Source organism: Diabrotica undecimpunctata, chromosome 3 (genome assembly GCF_040954645.1).
Source record: "Diabrotica undecimpunctata isolate CICGRU chromosome 3, icDiaUnde3, whole genome shotgun sequence".
Classification (NCBI taxonomy): domain Eukaryota; kingdom Metazoa; phylum Arthropoda; class Insecta; order Coleoptera; family Chrysomelidae; genus Diabrotica; species Diabrotica undecimpunctata.
Window position 1 is genome coordinate 33,522,631 of NC_092805.1, and position 22,233 is coordinate 33,544,863.

A 22,233-nucleotide genomic window follows, 5' to 3' on the forward strand; every position below is an offset into this window, starting at 1 on the left:
CCGCCAGAGATTTTTAGATTGACAATGTCCCTTGCACGGTTCAGATACATCCATTTTAATGATAAACAAACACGATTAGAGAGGCAAGAATATGGCAAATTGGCAGCTGTGAGAGAATTCTTCCATTCGTTTAATTCAAATTTACCTAAACATTTTTCATTATCAGCATATACAACGGTAGATGAAAAACTGGAAGCTTTTCGTGGCAGGTGTCGCTTTAGGGTATATATGCCCAATAAACCTAAAAAATACGGCATAAAAATATACACATTAGTAGACGCAAAGTTTCATTATACCGCAAATCTAGAAGTGTACGTTGGACAACAGCCACCTGGCCCATATAAAGTTGGTACGAGCAATCTTTTCCTCGTTCCTCGCCTCTGCAGTCCTATATCTGGTCTCACAGAAATGTAACAATGGAAAATTTTTTTACGAGCCCCAGCTTGGCCGATCTTCTTTTGAACGAACATCATTTGATTATGATAGGCATTATAAGAAAAAACGAAAGAGAGCTTCCACTTCAATTTACTGATCCTAAGAGAACAGAACAAACAAACAAGTATGTTTGGTTTTAGAGAAAAATGTACGATTGTGTAATATATACCCAGAAAAAACAAAAACGTTATTTTACTCTCAACGATGCACCACGACGATTTGCTAGACGAATTAACGATCAAGCCAGAAATCATCATTGACTATAATAAATCCAAAGGAGGAGTAGATTTACACAATCAATTACACCTACAATTGCGCTCGAGTCACTCGCCGATGGCCTATGGTCATTTTTTATTCTGCAATGAATGTAGCTGGTATCAATTCATTTGTAATAAACAAATATAAATTTGCCATATTGAAGAAAAAATTGTCCCAGCCCCAAATTCACAACCTAATCGTCGAGGTCGTTGTTTTTACTGTAGTAGAAAAAAAAAATAGGCCAACCAGATATACCTGTCAAAAATGCCAAAAATTTGTATGCTTAGAACACGCAAAATGCATTTGCTCCGACTGCCTACAAGATGGTATTTCCGAAGACAGCAGCGAAGATTGACTTATTTTCAAGGTATAAATTCATTCATGTATCTAATTTACGCAGCTCAAACATTTGTTTTTTTTTTAGCCTTTGTTTAATTTCTTAGAAATAAATGTTTTTTATTTGTTTAATTAGTCTTTTTGTGTTTTATATTACTCAAAATGCGAAAAAGATATATCTGTTAACTTTTATTTTCAAAGCTTGAGTTTAAATACAAATTATAATAAATTTGTGTAAATGTTATGTACCATCATGTCAGGTTATCGCTGAAAGGTTAAAAGATAATAAAGTGAGCACAGTGAGACAAAAACCAATGTTTTGGAGAAGCTTTATGTATCTCTACTCGTTAACGACTGTAGAAAACAGGTAATTTTTTTTTCGGGAAAACCTTTAATATACTTAATTAAATTTTGACAGTTATTTGACGTTTAACTTACTTACATATATACTGACAATACAAAAATAAATTTGTTGAGAATATAGAAATCACAGGAAAAACTTACAATAAATATACAATCCGTATAATTTTTTATTTATGGACGACAGATATGCAAAGTTCGCATTACAGTATTTTTGAATTTAAAGTTTTTGTATTCCTCTCACTAATACCTTACGGTGTTAAATATGTCAAAAATATCAAAAAAATTATAGAATTTATAGAAGGTAATAGCTACATCAAGTGAAAAGATTAGTGGAAAAATAATTATATCATGATACATCTGTTTACATTTTGGGATATTGACAAAAGGAATTGTCATAGAACCTAGGATTTAAACCTATCACCTAAAATGCTTAAATCCATCTTTGAACTATTCACTATCTTAAAATGTATTAAATGTTACATGCATCATTCTTCCACTCGCCTCTTCAATTGCAAATAAGTTTCCCACTGTTTTAGGCATTTTTTCCATTCTTTCCATTTGATAATTTATTTGAACGTGGTAAAAAATCACTGTTTAAATGTTCTGGTCCCAAATGTCCAGATCCACTTAAATCAAATCCACCCGGATGTCCGAATCCAGCCGGATTTCCGAATCCTCCCAGATTCCCGAATCCTCCCGAGTTGTCAAATCCTCCAATATTTCCAAAACCTCCTAAACCTCCTAAACCTCCTAAACCTCCAAACCCTCCTCCCATTTGTATTCCCCCCGCACTAGGATAGGAGGGATCCAGTAATGGAGACGCAAGGTGCATATTGGAAACTATACAATAAATTATTTTATCAACATCCATACAGTGTTTAACATTTCCACGAGGCAGTAGGTTCTTTACGCAAGCATTGAAATCATTTATTTTTTGGTCATCGTTGCCAAATAAAGTAGCGAAAAGGCGTTCCAGTACGTCTGATTTTTCCAAATGTCCTTTTTTATTTAGTGTTCCGTCTTTTTCAAATACACATTTCTGCAGGCAAAGCATCTGAGTTCGATTAGTGCCGAATGGTTTGTATAAGTCTTGTGTCAGTCCTAAAGAATCTGCGCATTCTTTGTAATAGTCGGCCCCCGTCTCAAATCCCAATGTCTGACCTACCTGAAACAGAAATTGTACATAATATAAGTTAAGGTGTTATAGGCTCATATTTAGTTCGTTAATAAATTTAAAGTTTATACGATGTCCATTGAACAATTATTATAAAAACAAAATTCCATGCCGAGTATCGGTGCCTTCTGTAAAACATAGGCGGCGCAATAGAAATTAAGTAAAAAACTTTTATTTATAAATTAAGGTCCAATATTTGTTAAACAGTAAAAGATTGTTAATTATTCACGTTTCTTTATGTAATTTATACCAAAGGTTTCAGTTCACAACTAGGTAGCGAAGTTTGTAACAAATAAACAACAGTAATTACAAATGAAAGGAAATAGGTGGGATAGACTGACATATCTTCATAGAATATACAACATGGATGTGTTCTGTGCATAGTGCATTACATGTAACCCCAAATTGGTAAAACAGAAATACCTAACAGCTAAAAGTTCGAGACATAAGGTATTTCCAAACTAATGAAAGGAAGATGTTAGCCCATATTAACTGAAGATGAATATTATAGTCAAAAAAATTTTATTCGTCACCTTTATGATTGCTATAATAAAATTGATGTATATGGGACATCCTATATAAACATAAAGTTATTAAAATTTAAAATTAATGATTAAAAGTGCATAATACTGTACTATTAAATGATTATTTTAAATTCATCATCATCATTCAATCTTCGCTTATCCACTGCTGGACATAGATCTCCCTCATAATTTTCCATCTATTTCGATCTTGTGCCTCTTGCATCCAATTCCTATGACAACGTTTTAGGTCGTCAGTCCAACGTGTTGGTGGACGACCTCTACTTCGGTAGGCATCATCTCTTGGTCTCCATTCCAGTATCCGCTTTGTCCATCTATTGTCTGTCATTCGAGCCACGTGACGTGCCCAGTTCCATTTTAGTGTTGCTACTCTCTTTACTGCATCAGCCACTCCTGTTCTTTGTCGTAGCTGGCGATTTGGGATCTTGTCTCGTAGTGAAACGCCCAACATAGCACGCTCCATCGCCCTTTGACACACACGGATCTTTTGAACTGTTCTCCTTGTCATAGTCAACGTTTCGGCACCGTATGTTAACACTGGCAAAACACACTGATTAAACGTTTTTCTTTTAAGGCATATTGGTATATCAGACGATTTGAAAATATGGTTCAGCTTGCCGAAGGCTGCCCAAGTCAGTCTTATACGACGGAAAAGCTCAACGGTTTGGTTATCTTTTCCTATGCGAATCTCATGACCTAGGTATTTATAGGCCATTACCTGGTCTATGGATCTTGTTCCTACGCATATATCTTCGCTGACTACAAGATTTGTCATCATCTGGGTTTTAGATATATTTATTTTCAATCCCCCTTCTAGCGAGGAAAGGTAGAGCTGATTTAAAAGTTCTTTGGCCTCATTTATCCTATCAGCTATTAGTACAATATCATCTGCAAACCTTAGATGGCTAAGATTTTCTCCGTTTATGTTTATGCCCTTGTCGGTCAGTTTTGCCCTTTTACATATATTTTAAATTAGGGAGACGTTATTATAGCGCAGTTAGTTAACACAAACTAGTACTGACAAAAATAAGAATGAAAATACCAAAACTTGTTCTATGGGAAATCACCGAGAAAAAATTCAATATAGAATCACTGTAGAACGACTCTACAAAAGAAATGTATCAAAGGAGGCTAGCACAAAATATTCAGCTGAAACAAATAGACGACATCGAAGATATAAACGCGAGCTGGAAGAAAATTAAAATCAACATTGAAGAAACAGCAACAGAAGCTCTAGAAAAACGCAAAGTCATACTTAATACATAACAACAACAATACACCATGGTTCAGAAAAGAAATAAAAGAGAAATGTAAAGAGAAACTAGAGGCCTACACGAAGTACAAAACATCAAATACTTTAGAGTCCCAAGACACTTATAAAAGAATACGAAATGAAACAAAACAGTTGGTAAGAAGAACAAAAAATGAACACTGGGAACAGTTTACAAAAAGAGTGAAAAGCGACTTCTATGGTACACAAAAACAAATGTGGAGATTCATAAGAAACCAACGGAAAGAAAAGGCAGAATTAAAGAAATACAATAGCATACCAGCAAACGAATGGGAAAGATACCTGATGCAACTACTTAAAGGAAAGGAAAATAATAATCAACACAATAACGTACCTGAATTAAGACACGAAATAGAAATCAGTTTTCAGGAAGTAGAGATAGCCATAAATTCGCTCAAAAATAGCAATTCACCAGGACCAGACGGAATAACCAACGAGCTTCTAAAACACGGAGGAGAAAGTATAACCCTAGAGATGACAAAACTTATACAACAACTAATATTGCACTGCAAGATACCAGACGTATGGAGACAGCATAATGATGCCAATGTTCAAGAAAGGAGATAAAGAAGACCCCAACAATTATAGAGGTATAAATCTACTAAACACCGTACTTAAGCTTGCCACAAAAGTCCTAACCAACAAAATCAATAAACCAACAACTTTATCAGATGAACAACAAGGACTCATATCCGAAAATCCTGCGTAGACGCCGTATTTGTGCTAAGACAAATCACAGAAAAGGCCATCGAGTACAATAAACCAGCATAACTAGGTTTTATAAATCTGACAAAGGCTTTCGATCGCATCCAAGTGGAAGACGTCTTACACCTACTGTATAAAAGAAACGTACCAATCAATATTATACAAACCATCAAAAACATCTACTTCCATAATCGAATACAGAAAAAGATAAATACAAAACTAACACAGTATATACCTATACAAAGCGGGGTCAGACAGGGTGACTCGTTAAGCCTTCTTCTCTTTGATATAATAATGGACGAAATACTATAAGCAGTACGTAAAGGTCATGGTTACAGAATGGGGAACAAACAAATCCAAATATTATGTTATACAGATGACGCCTCATTAATCGCCGAGACAGAAGACGAGCTCCAAAGATTAACACACATCTTCAATACAACAGCCAAGAAATACAATATGATAATATTAAATGCATGACAACATCTAAATAATCTAATTTTATATCTACGATATAAAATCAAATTTGATAGGAAAATAATAAAGCAGGAAGCAAGGTTTAGATATCTGGGAATAGATATAACTAGTTACGGAGATGTTAAAGAAAAAGTACGACAACAAAGCTTAAAAGCAAGTAAAGCGGCGGGATCTCTTAATGATCCAATCTGGAAAAACAAACACCTAAGACAAGACACAAAAACAAGAAAATATAAAGCAGCAATCAGACCTATATTAACATACACGGCGGAGACAAGACCTGACATATCTAAAACGAGACGACTACTAGAAACAACAGAGATAAAAAAACTTCGACGAATATCAGGGAAAAGTCTGTTGGATGACAAAACGGAAACAGGAGTGAAACGAACACATTAGTAGAATGGCAAAGAATAAGATAGTACGAATAGCACGAGATAAGTCACCAAATGGACAAAGAAGTATTGGCAGACCAAGAAAAACATGGTGCGATCATTTAAACAATTTAGTAGGCTAATATTGAAGAAGAAACAGGCTTTAAAGCCTACATACAAGAAGGAAGAAGAAGAAGAAGTTATTATAGCCAATTTTGTTTGGCGGTTATTTTGACGGTTTATGGTAAAAGGTAGTATTGATGGTCGGCTCCATCTTAATGCCTAAATTAACAGGCGACATTTTCTACACACCTACATCTTGACTTGAAAGAGGATTGGCAAATATATTAAACTGTGATATTTCGGATTTATTCGCTATTATTTAGATAACATTACTTATTGAACGATGTATTAATTACGTATGCTTACATCTTAAATATAATTACCGACTTGCTAAAATGAACTACTGTTATTATTGACCACGATTACGTGCCTCTACTATTTTATATCATATCGGCCTATGAAGAATCAACCGATTTACTAGGCCATATTTATATAAAAATGCTGAGCCTGCAAGGTTAAGCTCAAGATGCAACAAAAGTTTTTTGAAACTAGATACGCATATTATATAATCGGTGCTCTAGTTTTTTATTGTCCTAATAAAATTTGATAAACAACTATTTTACTTTTTGAAAAAGTATCCTTAATATTCGTTATAAAGCAAATTACTGAGAAATGACTAGAGTATAATAGACCAGTATTTCTGTGTCTCATTGACCTCAAGAAAGCGTTTGATAGAGTAAAACTCAATGATGTAATCTATCTTCTGTATAATAGAGAAGTTCCCCTAAATATTATAAAAACTTTTGAAATCATCTACCAAAACAACAAATTGGAAGTCAGAATAGATGAACAACTTACAGAACCTATAGAAATAGGCAGCCAAATAAGACAAGGAAATTCATAATTTTCAATTATTTTGATTTAATCATGGATAAAATCATCAAAAACGTTAACAAAGAAAGAGGATACAGAATGGGAAACATATATAAAAATACTCTGTTACCCATACGACGCAATATTGATAGCCCAAGATGAAGAGAGTGTGCAAAGACTGGTCCACAGATTTAACATACGAACATAAGAATTTAATATGACAATCTCATCTCAGAAAACTAAACCAATACTAGTCAGCAAAGAACCGATGTAAAATAGAAATTGATGGCATCAGTATTGAACAAATAGTGGAAATAAAATACATTGGAATTACACTGTCTATCTATGAGGACCTGGACAAAGAAGTAAGACATCAAGTACAAAAAGCAAATAGACTGGCAAGATGCCTTAATGACACTATATGGAGAAACAGACACCTTAACACTAAGATGAAGTCAAGAATTTATAAAGCCAATGTAAGATCCATAATGACATATGCCTCAGAAACAAGACCCGATACAGCCACAACGCAAAGGCTACTGGAAACGGCAGAGATGAGAGCACTGAGAAGAATTACAGGAAATACGCTGAGAGATCGAAAGAGAAGTGAAGACATTAAAATAAAATGTAACGTACAATGTATAAATTAATGGACACAAAATAGAAAAAAGAATCGTCAAAATAGCAAGAGATAAGTCACCAATCGGCAGAAGAAGTAACGGATGACCGCCCAAAAGCTGCAGTGAAGACCTTCCATAGAGGTATTAATCCGCCAATGAACAAGCAGAATTGCTTAAAAGGAAGAAAAGAAGAAGAAGAGGAAGAAGAAGTATTCTTAAACCATTTTATAAATCTAAGATACATATTTTATATCACAAGGTGACCTACTTGGCCTCGATCTTGTAGGTAAACAGCGGTGATTTTAGTAGAAAATTCTTGTACTCTTCGGGAGTGTTCTTTGGATAATATAAAATTCTGATTATTTTGTGTGTTTATGTATAATGTTTTTATGTATTATACATATGTTTATGGTAATTCGGATTGATTCTTCTTTACTTAAATGTTGACTTTCATCAGTAATTTATTCAATGCTTCTGGTCCGTATGGTAAAATAAAGAACATAATTATCTACATATTTTCACTATACTGTGGATTGTTGGTCTTGTTTATGCACAATGTTTTGTTCGAAATCCGCCATAAACATATCCGCTAATAATGGAGATTAGGATAAATTACTATTTAAATGGGAATAAGCCACAATTAAAGGTTAAAATACGTTTATTGACGTTTCAATTTCCACTTCGGAAATCGTTCTCAAAATACAAACATTAGTAAATTTGTATTTTGAGAAATTTCCGAAGTGGAAATTGAAACGTCAATAAACTTATTTTAACCTTTAATTGTGGCTTATTCCCATTTAAATAGTAATTAATTTAAAAAGCCACAAGAAACTAGCTTCAGAACAATATTAAGGAGATTAGGATGAGTCTATGACTAATCCGAAAAAGATTACTTTTGTTTGTAAAGTAATCTCCATTATTAAAGTTATTGTAAAGTTATCTCCAGATAAATTCATGTATGTTTGTCAAAACATGACAAACAGTCCACAAGATGGTAGAGATATGTAGGAGATGTGTTCTCTATATGGCCTCTCTTATTGTGGCCTCATTTATTAAGATGCCCTTTTCTTATCCTTCAAGCACTCTTTTCATAATATTTTCCCATATATATTAAATAATGGTGAAAACAGTCCTTATCTGATTTATGTTCGTATAGTTCAGTTATAAACGAAATTAAGTGTTGTGGTAAGCCTACATATTTTATTTCTGCCGTGTTGCCATTTGACCCTCGAACGCTTTCAGATAACCTATAAAACAAAATGTATAATGGGATACTAAATTTCCTAGAGTTTTCTATTATATGTCTTGTGTTCAGAAGATGTTTCCGGATACCTTTACCTTTGGTAAATCCAGTTTGCTCTTGGAGTATTTCTATTTGTAAAAAAGTTGTTAGTCTTTCATTGACTATTCAATCCTATTAGTTTGCTGGCATGTAAGATAAGGGAGATGGTTCTATAGTTGTCGCATTTATGAAAGCTGCCTGTCTTATGTATTGTCGTTTTTGTAGATTTTGTCCAGTCGTCTGGCCATTAGAATAGTCTAGTTTTATTTCATTCTCAAGTATATTAAGCTGTTCTTCGATTTCTTCAGGGGTTTGGTAAACAAGTTCTTGGCATTGATCATTTATATATATAAATCCCGACAATATAATCACCACGTCGTCTCTGCTATATCTTTTCTCTTGGTTATTAACGGCTGTGGTCTTCTCCTGTGTAGTCTTTAACGGATTATGTTCTGGCTTTCAAAAATTCTCTTGTTACAAGGCGTAAATTATGGCTCTTAATTTATTTACGTAATATGTGGAAGTAAGGGATAGTGATGCGCAATACATAGCCTCTTCTATTCAAATGTCAACCTCAGCTGCCCGTGAGATGATCTAGATCATGATCATCCGGTACATTCTGCTAGATAACAAACGAGGCTCTGGTGGTTGCCGGTATAAGCAATCCCCCACTTACTGATCAACAGCTTCGGGTGGAAGAGTCGGTCAGTGGAAGGGCACCTTCTTGTCCTAGAAATTGAAAATCGTTACTAAAGGCGGACGAATCAGACATGGTCAACGGCGTGGAGATGCATAAGGCAACGGGAAACCAATGCATTAAAGGCTCATAGAGCATCCCTAGTTAATCATCATGACTAACAATACAGCCAAACATTCTACTGATTATGAAACTCGGAAAACAAGATCCGGCAAGAGGAGGAAACTCACAAGACTGCAAGGCCTCCCCGGTCGTCAACATGCGAAAATCTTGCAAAGTAGCGACTTGGAATGTTAGAAGTCTACATCAAGCTAGAAAAGTACATAATGCCGTTAAAGATATGGAAAGGCTGAATATAGATATTTTAGGAATCAGCGATGTCCAATGGCCCGACTGAGGAAAGATAAAAATAAACAATAAAACAATATATTATTCAGGAAGTCAAGACGGTTCACACATATATGGTGTCGGAATAATATTAAACAAAAAGATTGATAAAGCTGTAATAAATTTCACTCCGTACTCCAACAGAATTATACCCTTACAATTAAACAAGAACAAACCCAAAATAAACATCCTACAAGTTTATGCTCCAACTGCGGACAAACCAGAGAGCGATATTGAAACTTTCTACGAAGACCTAGACAACATTTTAAAATCCATTAAAACGCAAGATGTATTAATTATAATGAAGGACTTTAACGCAAAGGTTGGGGAAGAAAAAGTAGAAGAATGTACAGGAGGATATGGTCTGGACGAAAGGGGTGACAGGCTTATCGAATTTTGCCAAAGCAATAATTTTGTTATAGCTAATACATTATTCAAACTGCCAAAGACAACACTATATACCTGGAAGTCACCAGCAGATCAAGAAGAGAGAATTGTAAGAAACCAAATAGACTATGTATTAGTTACACAAAAGATGCAGGAACGCAATTATATCCGCAAAAACCTATCCAAGTGCCGACATAGGATAATATCACAACCCAGTAGTCACCAAAATTAGGCTCAAAATGAAAATAATAAAACGAAGAACAACAAATGCAAAAATCGATACAAGTAAATTAAGGAACCCACACATCAGGCAAAGCCTAGCAGATGAAATCAACAACGGATTAATGAATGTTAAAGAACAAATTCTACAAAATACTGAGCCGGATAAAAAATGGTTATTAATAAAGACAGAAATAGATAAAAGTCAAAAATTCTAATACCAACCAGATATAAAAAGTAGCAATGGATGACGGAAGAAATTTTAGATTTAATGGAAGAAAGACGTCAATATAAAAACAAAGATAATCAGACGTACAAAAAAGTGGATAAACAAATAAAATACAGAATTAAAAAAGCAAAAGAACAATGGTTAAAAGAACAATGCGCAGAAATATAAGAATACCAGAAAATATATGATAGTTTTAACACACATAAAAAAATTAAAAAATTAACTCACAACAATAGAACAAGAAAACCGGGAATACTGAAAGATGCAAATTGAAAACTTGTGTTGAATACTAACGCCAAATTAAAAAGGTGGACAGAATACATCAATGAACTGTTCAAAGACAATAGAACAGAACAGATGGAGATAGAAGTAGAAGAGGATATGGTTTAAAAGATATTAAAAGAGGAAATTAAAACGGCAATAAAAAACAGCAAAAATGGTAAACCAGTAGATCCAGAACAAATTCCTATAGAAACCTTAAAATGCATAAATGATGAAACCTTAGACATTAGAGTAGACTTATTTAACTCATTATACAAAACAGAACACATACCGAAACAATGGTTACTCTTCACCTTTTGTGCTATCCCTAAAAATACAAACGCTAAATATTGCAGTGAATACAGAACAATATCACTAATAACTCACATTCTCAAATTATTCCTGAAAATAATACATGGTCGTATAAATAAAAAACTGGAAGATGGAATAGATGATAGTCAGTTTGGGTCCAGAAACGGACTAGGAACCAGAGAAGCGTTATTTGCTTTTAATTTGTTAGCTCAAAGATGCATGGAAATGAATGTTGATGTGCATGTTTGTTACGTTGATTTTGAAAAAGCATTTGACAAAGTAAGACATGAAAAATTGGTCGAAATTCTAAAGACAAAAAACATAGACCATAGGGACTTAGAATAATAACAAACCTCTACTGGAATCAAAGAGCACAAATCGTAATAGATAACGAACCCAGTCCAGAAATTGAAATCAGAAGAGGAGTTAGGCAGGGATTTATTATGTCTTCGTCACTATTTAATGTATATAGTGAAGCTATTTTTGAAGAAGCATTACTATCTCAAAGTGAAGGAATAATAATTAACAACATAAGATATGCAGGTGACACCGTGATTATGGCAAGCTCTGCTGAACAACTCCAATTACTGCTAAACAAAACAAACAGTTTCTGTGAAAAATATGGACTAAAAATGAATATAAAAAAGACCAAATACATGATAATAACAAAGAAAACAAATATACCAACAAACATACATTTGGGAAATGTACCGATAGAAAGGGTTGATAAATACAAATACCTAGGAACCTGGATTTCAGACAATAATGATCAAACAACCGAAATAAGGGCCAGGATAGAAATAGCAAGAAATGCGTTTGTAAAAATGAAAACAATTCTCTGCAACAAAGACCTTAGATTTGAACTGAGAGTAAGAGCACTGATATGCTACGTGTTTTCGATACTGCAATATGGACTTAAAAGCTGGACATTAAAGCAAGAACACATAAATAAATTACAGTCCTTTGAAATGTGGTGTTACAAGAGGATTCTTCGAATAGCATGGACACAGAAGAAAACTAACACGGAAGTATTGCGAGAAATGGGCAAAGAATGCGAAATAATAAACACAATAAAAATAAGAAAGTTACGATATCTGGGACATGTAATGAGGGAACAGCGATATGAACTGCTAAGGCTGATAATACGGAGAAAGATAAAAGGAGGAAGGAGTTTAGAAACAAGGAGAGTGTCATGCTTGAAGAATTTAAGGGACCGGTTTAAATGCAGTTCTACAGAACTCTTCAGAGCAGCATAGATTTAAGTGACACTTTTGACAAAAATTCTTTCATTGTTGCTAAGTGATCAATGTTCCTATGTCAATTCACTGCTAAAAGATGTATGTGCTAAACACTCTCCAAAGAGTCACAAAAAAAGGGTTACAAAAATTCCAACAGAATGCACTGTGTTTAACTCAGCAGGTGGTGGAAATGCCATTGGATCCATGTGCCAAAATATAAACAAACAATACGCATTAGCATAATGTGTCTTGATTACTTGTAAAAGTGTTATTATCTTGTTATATAAAATAACTTTAAATAGAATTAGGATTTTGGCGATGAAATTAAGGAGTGTACTGAGTTTAGGAAGAGGCAGAAAGTGGCAAGACTAAGTGGAAAATCCTACACCGCACAAAATAAACAGAGGTAGATTCCACTACCTACTGAAGAGGTTAATTCATTGTATTTTATACTAGAACTTGGCTTAAACTATTAACTTGTAAACGATTATCTTTGTTATTTATTTCATTTTATGTTCAGTTCTTTCAGTACCTTAAAATTCTAGTACAGTTTATTACGTCTTGCTCTAGGCTAGTTTTGTTTCTAGAGAAGACCAATTTAGCCTAAATTAGCTAAAAAATTTTACTGGATGTGTCTTTTACGATTAGGCCTAGGCCTAATTTTAAGTACGGTATTTAATTTTATGTATTAACATTAGTGTTTTCTTTTTATTTTAATAAATTTGGAAATAAATTACAACGTGTTTGTTTGGCTTAGGGTTATTTACAAGTGTAAATACAGTGGCAAAACAAGTAACGTCTGATATGAAAAAGTAGCTTTTTAATAATTATGTAAGCATCATTTAGTATATATTAAGTAACTTAAACTGGGATTAAACGAACAAGGATCATACTTATTAGGATTGCTTGACTTACTTAAAATTGTCAGAACACGACATGCGACCTACGAAGAAGCAGAAAACAGCAGGGGGCAAGCCACAATAAGTTACAGGTTACATGATGGGGAGGAAGATTCTGTAAAGATATGTAAAAATCCTTTTTAAATATATTTAGAGTTTAGAGTGTCCAAAAAATCACAAACATTGTAAGGAAAAAGGAACTATGGGATTTGGTTTTTAAAGATAATCGTGGTGGGCCATTTAAGTTCAAGCTTGTTAAAACCCATATTAATCCACTTCCACGAGAAGATGTGCACTATTGCAGCTGTAAATCAGAAAAGAAGTATTTAAGCACAGGTTTAAATATGAGCAGATTGTTTACATGATTTAAAGATAAACACCCTAATAGTAATCATAAGTCAAAAATTTTATCTTAAAGACTTTCCTAAATTGTCTTTTAGAAGACCAAGAGTAGGTACTTGCAAAAAATGTGATTACCTGCATATGCAAACCAAAGTAACAGATAGTATTTTGGCAAATAAAGCTAAAACACTATTAGAGTTATAGTACCGAAAAAATGAGAAACCACCATAATTAGTACATAGTGACATGTACTAAATAAGTAATAAATGTCAACTTTTAACAGAATGAGAAAACTTTTCTGTGATCGCAATATCAATAACGCTTCGGATAAGAATTCATCTATGTTATATTTTCTCCAGCCTTTTGTATCGGGTTGAGATCTGGACAGAAATAATCCAATATTAAAAACCTGAAAGCTTTAGAAATGTGGGTTGTTGGCGTATACTGAAAATATCAAGATGAAGATACTGCAAGATGCAAAATACTGCAAGATGAAGAGTGGGAGGAGCTTTTTTCAGTTCCAAATTGGGATATAGAAAAGCAATGGGTTGTATTTATGAAAATCATTTCTTTGTTATTTGACCAATGCTTTCCAGAAAAAAAATATAAATAAACATAGAAAATATATCAAATACTATAATACAAATGAAATAAATCAATATAAAAGTCGCTTAGACCTTTTGCTAATGTTAAGTAGAGTAGATGACCATTACAAAGATGAGTACAAACAAACAAAACGTCAGTATAATAAAATGCTTGTGGATTCACGAAAAATGCAGTATGGGCAAGAAATATATAATAGTCAAAATAAGTCAAAAAGTCTATGGAAAATCGTTAAAGAAATCACACAGGTAAATTGTATTGATAATAATGTAGCTATACTAGGAGATCCAGTCATAGTAAGTAATAATTTTAATGAATATTTTTTAAATGCTGCTACACATCTTTTAGAAAATATACCAAAAATAGAATTCAGCACCAAAATAGAGTTTAACAAAAACTCATTTTTTCTAACGCCAGTAACTATAAATGAAGTAATTGAATTAATTAGAAAATTGAAAAATAAATTCACTTCAGGATATGATGGAAATACCTACAAATATAATAAAACTGTGTGCATAGCTATACCATTATGTCATATAATAAACAATACCTTCATAAATGAGATATTTCCAGACAACTTAAAAATAGCTGTAGTAAAACCAGTGTATAAAAAAGGTGATGCCACTTTACTAGAAAATTATCGTCCGATAAGCCTCTCTAAGGTTTTTGAAACAATCATGTGTGTCAGGCTTCTCAGTTTTTTCTATAGTGAGGGACTGTTATGCCATGCACAACATGGGTACCTTAAGGGAAAATCTATAGAGACTGCCATTTATGATTTTATAACAAAGATAAATGAGGGTTATGAAAACAAAGATATATCCATGGGCATATTTTCAGATTTATCATTTGATATTTTAAATCACAAAATACTAATGGAAAAGCTTTACAGATATGGCATTAGAGGGCCAGGTTATAATTGGATAAAATCATACCTATCAAACAGAAAACAGAAAGTAAAATTTGAGTACGAGGGAAGAAATTGCTTTTCTGATGAAGGACTCATTTCGGTGGGAATTCCTCAGGGAAGTATTATGGGTCCTCTTCTCTTTGTTTTTTATGTAAATAATTTAGCTTTCGACATTACAGACAGCAATCAGAATACTCTTATTGTGAAATTTGCAGATGACACTAACATTTTAACTATAGGGTCATCCTTGAATAATTTATTAAATATCGCTAATAATAGATTAGATAAAGCATAGAGATGGCTCAATATGAATAAACTCATACTGAACAGAGAAAAAACAAATTATATCTGTTTCGTCACTAAAACAAATAATAGTACCTTACCAGAAACTGTCTCAATTCAATCGCAAATGGTTACTCTAAACCAAAGCACAAAATTTCTGGGGGTACATATTGACCAAAATTTAGATTTTGGAGTGCATATAAATGAGATATGTAACAGGTTAGTATCTATCTGCTACTCTTTCAGAATAACAGCAAATTATTTGGACGAAAAATGTAAACGAGTTGTATATTTTTCAAATTTTCATTCTGTAATGCGATTTGGAATAGTTTTCTGGGGGGAAGTGGTAACGCTGAACAGGTTTTTATATTACAAAAAAGAGCAATCAGAACTCTACTTAACTTGAAATACAGGGATTCATGTAGAGGTAATTTCAACAAACTAAACATACTAACAATGGCTGGAACATACATATATAAATGCTTACTTTTCATTTTTTAAAATAGACATAAATTCTTGAAACACATAACAAATCATAATACTAATACACGAAACAATCTCATAAACTATAATATACCAATACACAGACTAACAGCATCTGAGAAAACCACAGAATATGCCTGTATTAAATTCTTTAATAAACTGCCTTATAGCATCAAAATAGAAACTGACATAAATAAATATAGAAAGTCTGTTCAACAGTTGCTCATACGCCTTGAACCGTACAAAGTGGAAGAATACCTTCAAGCTGACCTGCAGGGAGACTGAGGGCTCTTATCTGAATCTAAACGTCACTGTTATTATCCTTATATTTTAATATTACTTTTATGTTAAGTGCAGGTTGTTACAGGAACCATTACAAATTATAATTGACACCATTCTCTCTATTGACAATTTATATTTGTGTGTAACTTGTGAATCCTGAGAATAAAGATTTTTACTATTCTATTCTATTCTATATCATAGGAAGACGTAAAATCAAGTTTGTACGCAATTTCTGCGAATGGTTTGAATGCAGTTCAACTAAATTATTCAGGCGCCTAACCAGCAAAATTATAATTGCCAGAATGATTTGCAATCTCCGCTAGGAGCGGAACTTGAAGAAGGAGGCAGCACAACAAAAAGTTTTACCAAACGTCAAACGAAGCGTCAAACCAAATTACCACAAAAGATAACAAAAAAGAATACATAATATTACACTTAAAGATATTATGGTCTACGTAAGAGATATGGCCATTTTAATGAAAGAAGGGATCGACAGGGGACTCCCGGAGAAGATTGGCAAGAATATCTAGAAGATAAATAATAACGAACGAAAGAGTGAGAGAAAATATAGTCAATAAAAAACACCCACAGAGGATTTTAAAAACAAACAGCTGGTATGATATGAACATTTACAGTACATAGATAGCAAAAGAATCCGAAAATAAGTTCTGGAATGAAAACCATGAGACCAGGATGAGTTGGGAAGGTATTAATAAAGAGATATTAAGTCAAAGTGAAAAAAACTTACGGAAAAACCAATAGAAATAGTGATTAGAAAATATAAGATGTCGAAAAACGTAAACCGATTTATAATAATATTACTTACACAAAACCAAACTAATGCTACAGTCCATAATACAAAAGCCTTCATTCTAACTATTAACAACACGGTATATTAACCAATAGAAATAGCCCAAAACTCACTGGGCCAACAGTCTATTATAAATATAGTGGTAGATAAAGACTGATTTAAACTCGAAAATATCAATAAACTGGATTATTTACGTATAAACATGCGATTTAATTTAAAAAACAATTGAACGTGGGATTCGTTAATCAACATTTTTATTAAATTAATTATTTTTACCATTATTTCCTCCCACAAATGACATGCGAATTATCGATAGTTTATGGGAAACCATTAATTTATTAATGAAGTATTAAGAAGATAATTTATTTTATACCTTTTTTGCAATGTTCATTTGTTTCTATACCATGGTTTTTAAAGTATAAAATTGCAGTGATAACAATGTTATTGTTGTGATGTAAAATGTAGTGTTATAAAAATTAGTTTGGAATAACTGAGTACTGGATTATATTTAAAATGCAAATGCACTTGCAATCACCGCTAGAGCTTATAAATAAATTGTTTAGATTTTTATTTTTGGTGGAAAACGTCCATTGGCGTGCGTTTTAGGTAAGACAGACTCGTAAATATGACGGGAAACGACACCCTTCTCCATTCATCACATAAGTGTTCTTGTAAGGTTTTTTCAAGTCAATAAATTTCAAGTTTTATTATTTTTTTTTTTTCATACGAACTATTCGACATAATTTTTAAGACAAAACTTGATCGATTGTGAATCTACCTTTTTTAAATTCTCCTTGGTATTCACCTAGCTGTTGATTATGCATTTTTATAATATACTTCTTATATTTCTGGCGAGTTTCTTATAGGTCACTTTGGGTATTAATACTTTTGCGAAATGTAATAAGGAAGGAAAATTTTAGAAGTTTAAGGTACCATCTGAGTTTAAACCAGGATCCGACATACTGCGTAATGCTTCACAAAGCGGAGGTGAATTCTTAAGTTTTCAATATTTATTTCTTAGATCTGCTTCATTCAATTTGCTTATCTTTATTAATAAAAATAAATCGCCGAATGTTTGTACGGGTATTACTTCAAAACGACTGCACCAAATTAGATAATTATTTTTTGTTGTGTTTGTCATTACAAGTAGAAGATGTGTGTAAAAGATAATTTTCAAAAAATTGTACAAAAACTTTAAAAACAGTTTTTTTGTCATTTAAAATCGCAATATAACTAATAGATCTAACTTCACTAATATTTGTACAGATATTTGATCAAATTTGTTGTATGTTTTGTTTATTAAATGAATATTGTTTTTAGTAATATTATTATTCTCAATTAGTAAATCTTTATGATTATTGTTTTACGTTATACCGATAATATTCATTAGTATTTCTAATAACTCCATTTCATAACAATTTCTCCAGCTAAACTAGTTATATTTAATTGTTCTTACATATTGTAAGATGAGTATTATATATAGATTATCTTCTTCTTCCTTTGCCCTATCCGTTTCGGACGTTGGCTATTAACAAGGCTATTTTGACTTTGTTTACGGCACCTCTGAACAGTTCGGTCGATGTTAGTCCGAACCATTGTCGCAGGTTATGCATCCATGAGTGTCGTCTTCTTCCCGGTCCCCTCCTACTGTCGATTCTTCCTTGGACTATTAACTGTAGCAGACGGTACTTAGTATGCCTCATGACATGTCCGAAGTACTCAAGCTTCCGTTTCTTTACGGTGAAGATTATTTCTTTGCTTTTGCCTATTCTCTGCATTACTTCCACGTTAGTGATGTGGTCTGTCCAGGATATCCGAAGAATATGGCGATATATCCACAGCTCAAAGGATTCTAGTTTCTTCAGGGTGGCTTCCGTTGTGGTCCATGCCTCTGCTCCATAGAACAAGACCGGGAAGACATAACACTTGACCAGTCTTAATTTTAGTTCTATTGAGATTTTGCTTGTGAACCACTTTTTCATATTGTTGAACGCGTTTCGCGCTTTTTCAATTCGTGATCTTATTTCTGTTGACTGATCCCATTTTGTGTTGACTGTGGTTCCAAGGTATGTGTATGTCTCCACTTGTTCTATTTTTCGGTTGTTTAATGTCAATTGCATCGGAGGTTGTTGTGTTCTGCTAATGAGCATGCATTTAGTTTTGGTTGTATTGAGTTCTAAACCATATTCTTGACTTGCTGTGTGTATGCTTTGCATGAGTCTTTGGAGCTCGTTGCAGTCATTTGCGATAACAACTCTGTCGTCAGCATATCTAATATTGATTACCTCTCCGTTTACTTTGATACCCTCCGAAACTTCTCCCAGTGCTTCTCTGAAGATTTGTTCAGAGTATATATTGAACAGGAGCGGCGAGAGGACGCATCCCTGTCGTACACCCTTTTTAATATCTATCTTCCCACTGTGTAAGTTGCCCATCTTTATCTCAGCACTTTGGTTCCAATAGAGACTGGTTATTATGCGCAGATCCTTGCCATCAATATGCATCTTCCTGAGCATTTCCATGAGTTTATCATGTTTGACCTTGTCAAACGCCTTGGAGAAGTCGATGAAGCACAAGTGGACGTCCTTGTGCATGTCTCTGCATCTTTGAATTAAAACTTGCAGACTGAAGATCGCCTCTCTTGTGCCCAATGCGCTTCGGAATCCGAACTGTGACTCCGATATATTTGCTTCGCATTTGTTATATATTCTATTGTGTATGATTTTGGTAAAAACTTTGGTAATGTGATTTATCAAGCTTATTAAGCGGTGTTGATCACAGAGTTTTGCACTTGGTGTTTTAGGTATGGCTACAAAGGTCGATCGAAGCCATTCCTCAGGAATCTCTCCTTTGTCGTAAAAGGCCTGTCAGAAAATCGAGGAAGTGGTCATCCGTTTCGCATAGGAGTTTTATGATCTCGCCCTGTATGTTGTCGGGACCTGGTGTTTTGTCGTTTTTTAGCGATGAAATGGCTTTTTCCACTTCAGACCTTAGTATTTCGGGTCCAGTCATGTCGTCATCTTGGTCCACTGTCGCTCTGCGTTTATCGTTAAAAAGTCGTTCTACGTAATCTTTCCATATGTCAATGAGCTTCAAGTCGTCTGATATAAGGTTACCGTCTGCGTCTATTAGTGTCGGGTGGGGATTATTGGTTTTCTTTTTAGTTGTTAATTCTTTGATCTTTTTGTGCATGTTGTGGTAGTCATATCTTCTGTCGCACTCTTCGATTTCATCGCATTTCTCCCTCAGCCAGCGTTCCTTCGCTTCCTTTATCTTTGTTTTTATATTGTGACTTGTTTCTTGATACTTCACTTGATTTTTGCATTTGTGTTGTCTTCTTTCTTCCATCATATCAAGGATTTCATCCGTCATCCATTCTTTCTTCTTTACGCGCTCCTGTAACAGAAGTGTCTTGTTTGTCATTTCAACAGCTCTTTTTATTTCTTCCCATTTAGCAACTGCGTCTTGTGCTGGTTCACTCAAGTTTCCAATGTTTCTTCTTAAGGATTCCTGTACTTGTTGTTTAATGTTGGGATCCTTTAATTTCCTAATATTTATCTTGGTTTTGTTAGGCTTCCCTTCTATACGTTTTAGTTTGATTGCCAGTTTACCCACCACTGGGTTGTGATCCAATTGAGCGTTAGCCCCGGGATAGGTTTTCACTGATGTGATTGAGTTTCTGAATCTTTCTGGTATGGCAATGAAGTCGATCTGGTTTCTTACATTTGTTTCTTTCGAGTCTGCTGGCGACTTCCAGGTGTAAAGTCTGCGAGGGGGCAGTTTAAAAAAAGTATTAGTTATCAATAGTTTTTGTTCCTGACAGAAGCGTATGAGACGTTATATAGATTATAGTATTCTTTAAATAACAATTTATTTAAATTCAACGTTTGACTCTTTTCAATGATCTTATTTTAATTTTTAATCTAGGATTAGGTATATACATAACAAATAGGATCTTAAAGGCATTTATAGGTTATATTTATATTATAAAAAAATATTTAAGGTCATTTGTCGAAATGAAAGATTTCCTTAACATGTTAGCTTCTCTTTTAGAGAAGAAGTATTTTGTGTAATAAAGGCAGTTGTCATCTTACGGTTTCAACTACTCTCAAATGCCAGTATTAATCGATTAACATAACGACATTGCGGTAAATATTTGGTATTGCGGCTCCAAATAACTATGAAATTTCAACATATCAGATGGGGAGATATATCAATGAGGCGGTTTGAAGAATCTCTTAATTTTCCATACACATACAGCATCCCACTGTACTTAATTTAGCTGTTCACCTGGTGAATGAACAACGACTTTATTTCACGAAAGAAAATGCAACGCAAAGAGCTAAACAATCACCAAAATCACCAAAGACAACGTTGAAATGGGTTTAAAGGGAGACTTGACAACATTATAATATTGTTAGGTAAATTTTAAGTTCAGCGATAAGTCAGAACCTGTTCATTACAATAAAATATAATAAAATTTAGTAAAATGAAATAAAATAGAATACAGTAGAATAACATATAACATAATAACAAAATAAAATAACATAAAATAAAATAAAATGGAATAAAGTAAAGTAAAATAGAACAGAATACAATAAAATAAAATAAAAATAAAATAAATTTAAATAAACTAAAACAAATAAAAAATAAATTAAATTAAAGTAAAATAGAATAGAATAAAATAAAATACAGCATCTCACTGTAATTAATTTAGCTGTTCACCTGTTGAATGGACAACTACTTTATTTCACAAAAGAAACGCAACACGAAGAGCTGAACAATCTACAACGACAACGTTAAAATATTACCTTTTCTTAGAGGGGACCTATATATTGTTAGGTAGATTTTAAGTTCTGCGATAAATCAGAACCTGTTTATAATGATAAAATAAAGTAAATAAAATTTAAAAATAAAATAATATAAAATAAAATAAAATAAAATAAAATGGAGTAAAATGGAATAAAATGAAATAAAATAGAATAAAGCAGAGTAAAATTAAACAAAATAAAATACAATATAATTAAATAAATTAGAATAAAATGGAGTAAAATAGAATAAAATGGAATTAAATAAATTAGAATAAAATAGAGTAAAT

The 22,233-nt window shown here is 33.2% G+C and overlaps 2 protein-coding genes across 2 annotated transcripts in view; one reads left to right on the forward strand and one right to left on the reverse strand.

Annotated features, from left to right (window-relative positions):
• Positions 1-1,541: 1,541 nt before the first annotated feature.
• LOC140436658 (uncharacterized) lies at positions 1,542-17,315 on the reverse strand. Its single transcript, XM_072525662.1, has 2 exons — positions 17,151-17,315; positions 1,542-2,557 (listed from the first exon to the last, which is right to left on the reverse strand). The coding sequence occupies exons 1-2, from the start codon at positions 17,193-17,195 to the stop codon at positions 1,925-1,927; spliced, it is 678 nt and encodes a 225-aa protein (XP_072381763.1). The 5' UTR covers positions 17,196-17,315; the 3' UTR covers positions 1,542-1,924.
• A 284-nt stretch (positions 17,316-17,599) lies between these two features.
• LOC140436660 (CUE domain-containing protein 2) overlaps positions 17,600-22,233 on the forward strand; it is an 81,761-nt gene continuing 77,127 nt past the window's right edge. The window contains exon 1 of the mRNA XM_072525664.1: positions 17,600-17,741. The gene's annotated coding sequence lies outside the window, so the exon portion shown is untranslated. The remainder of the gene's footprint in view (positions 17,742-22,233) is intronic.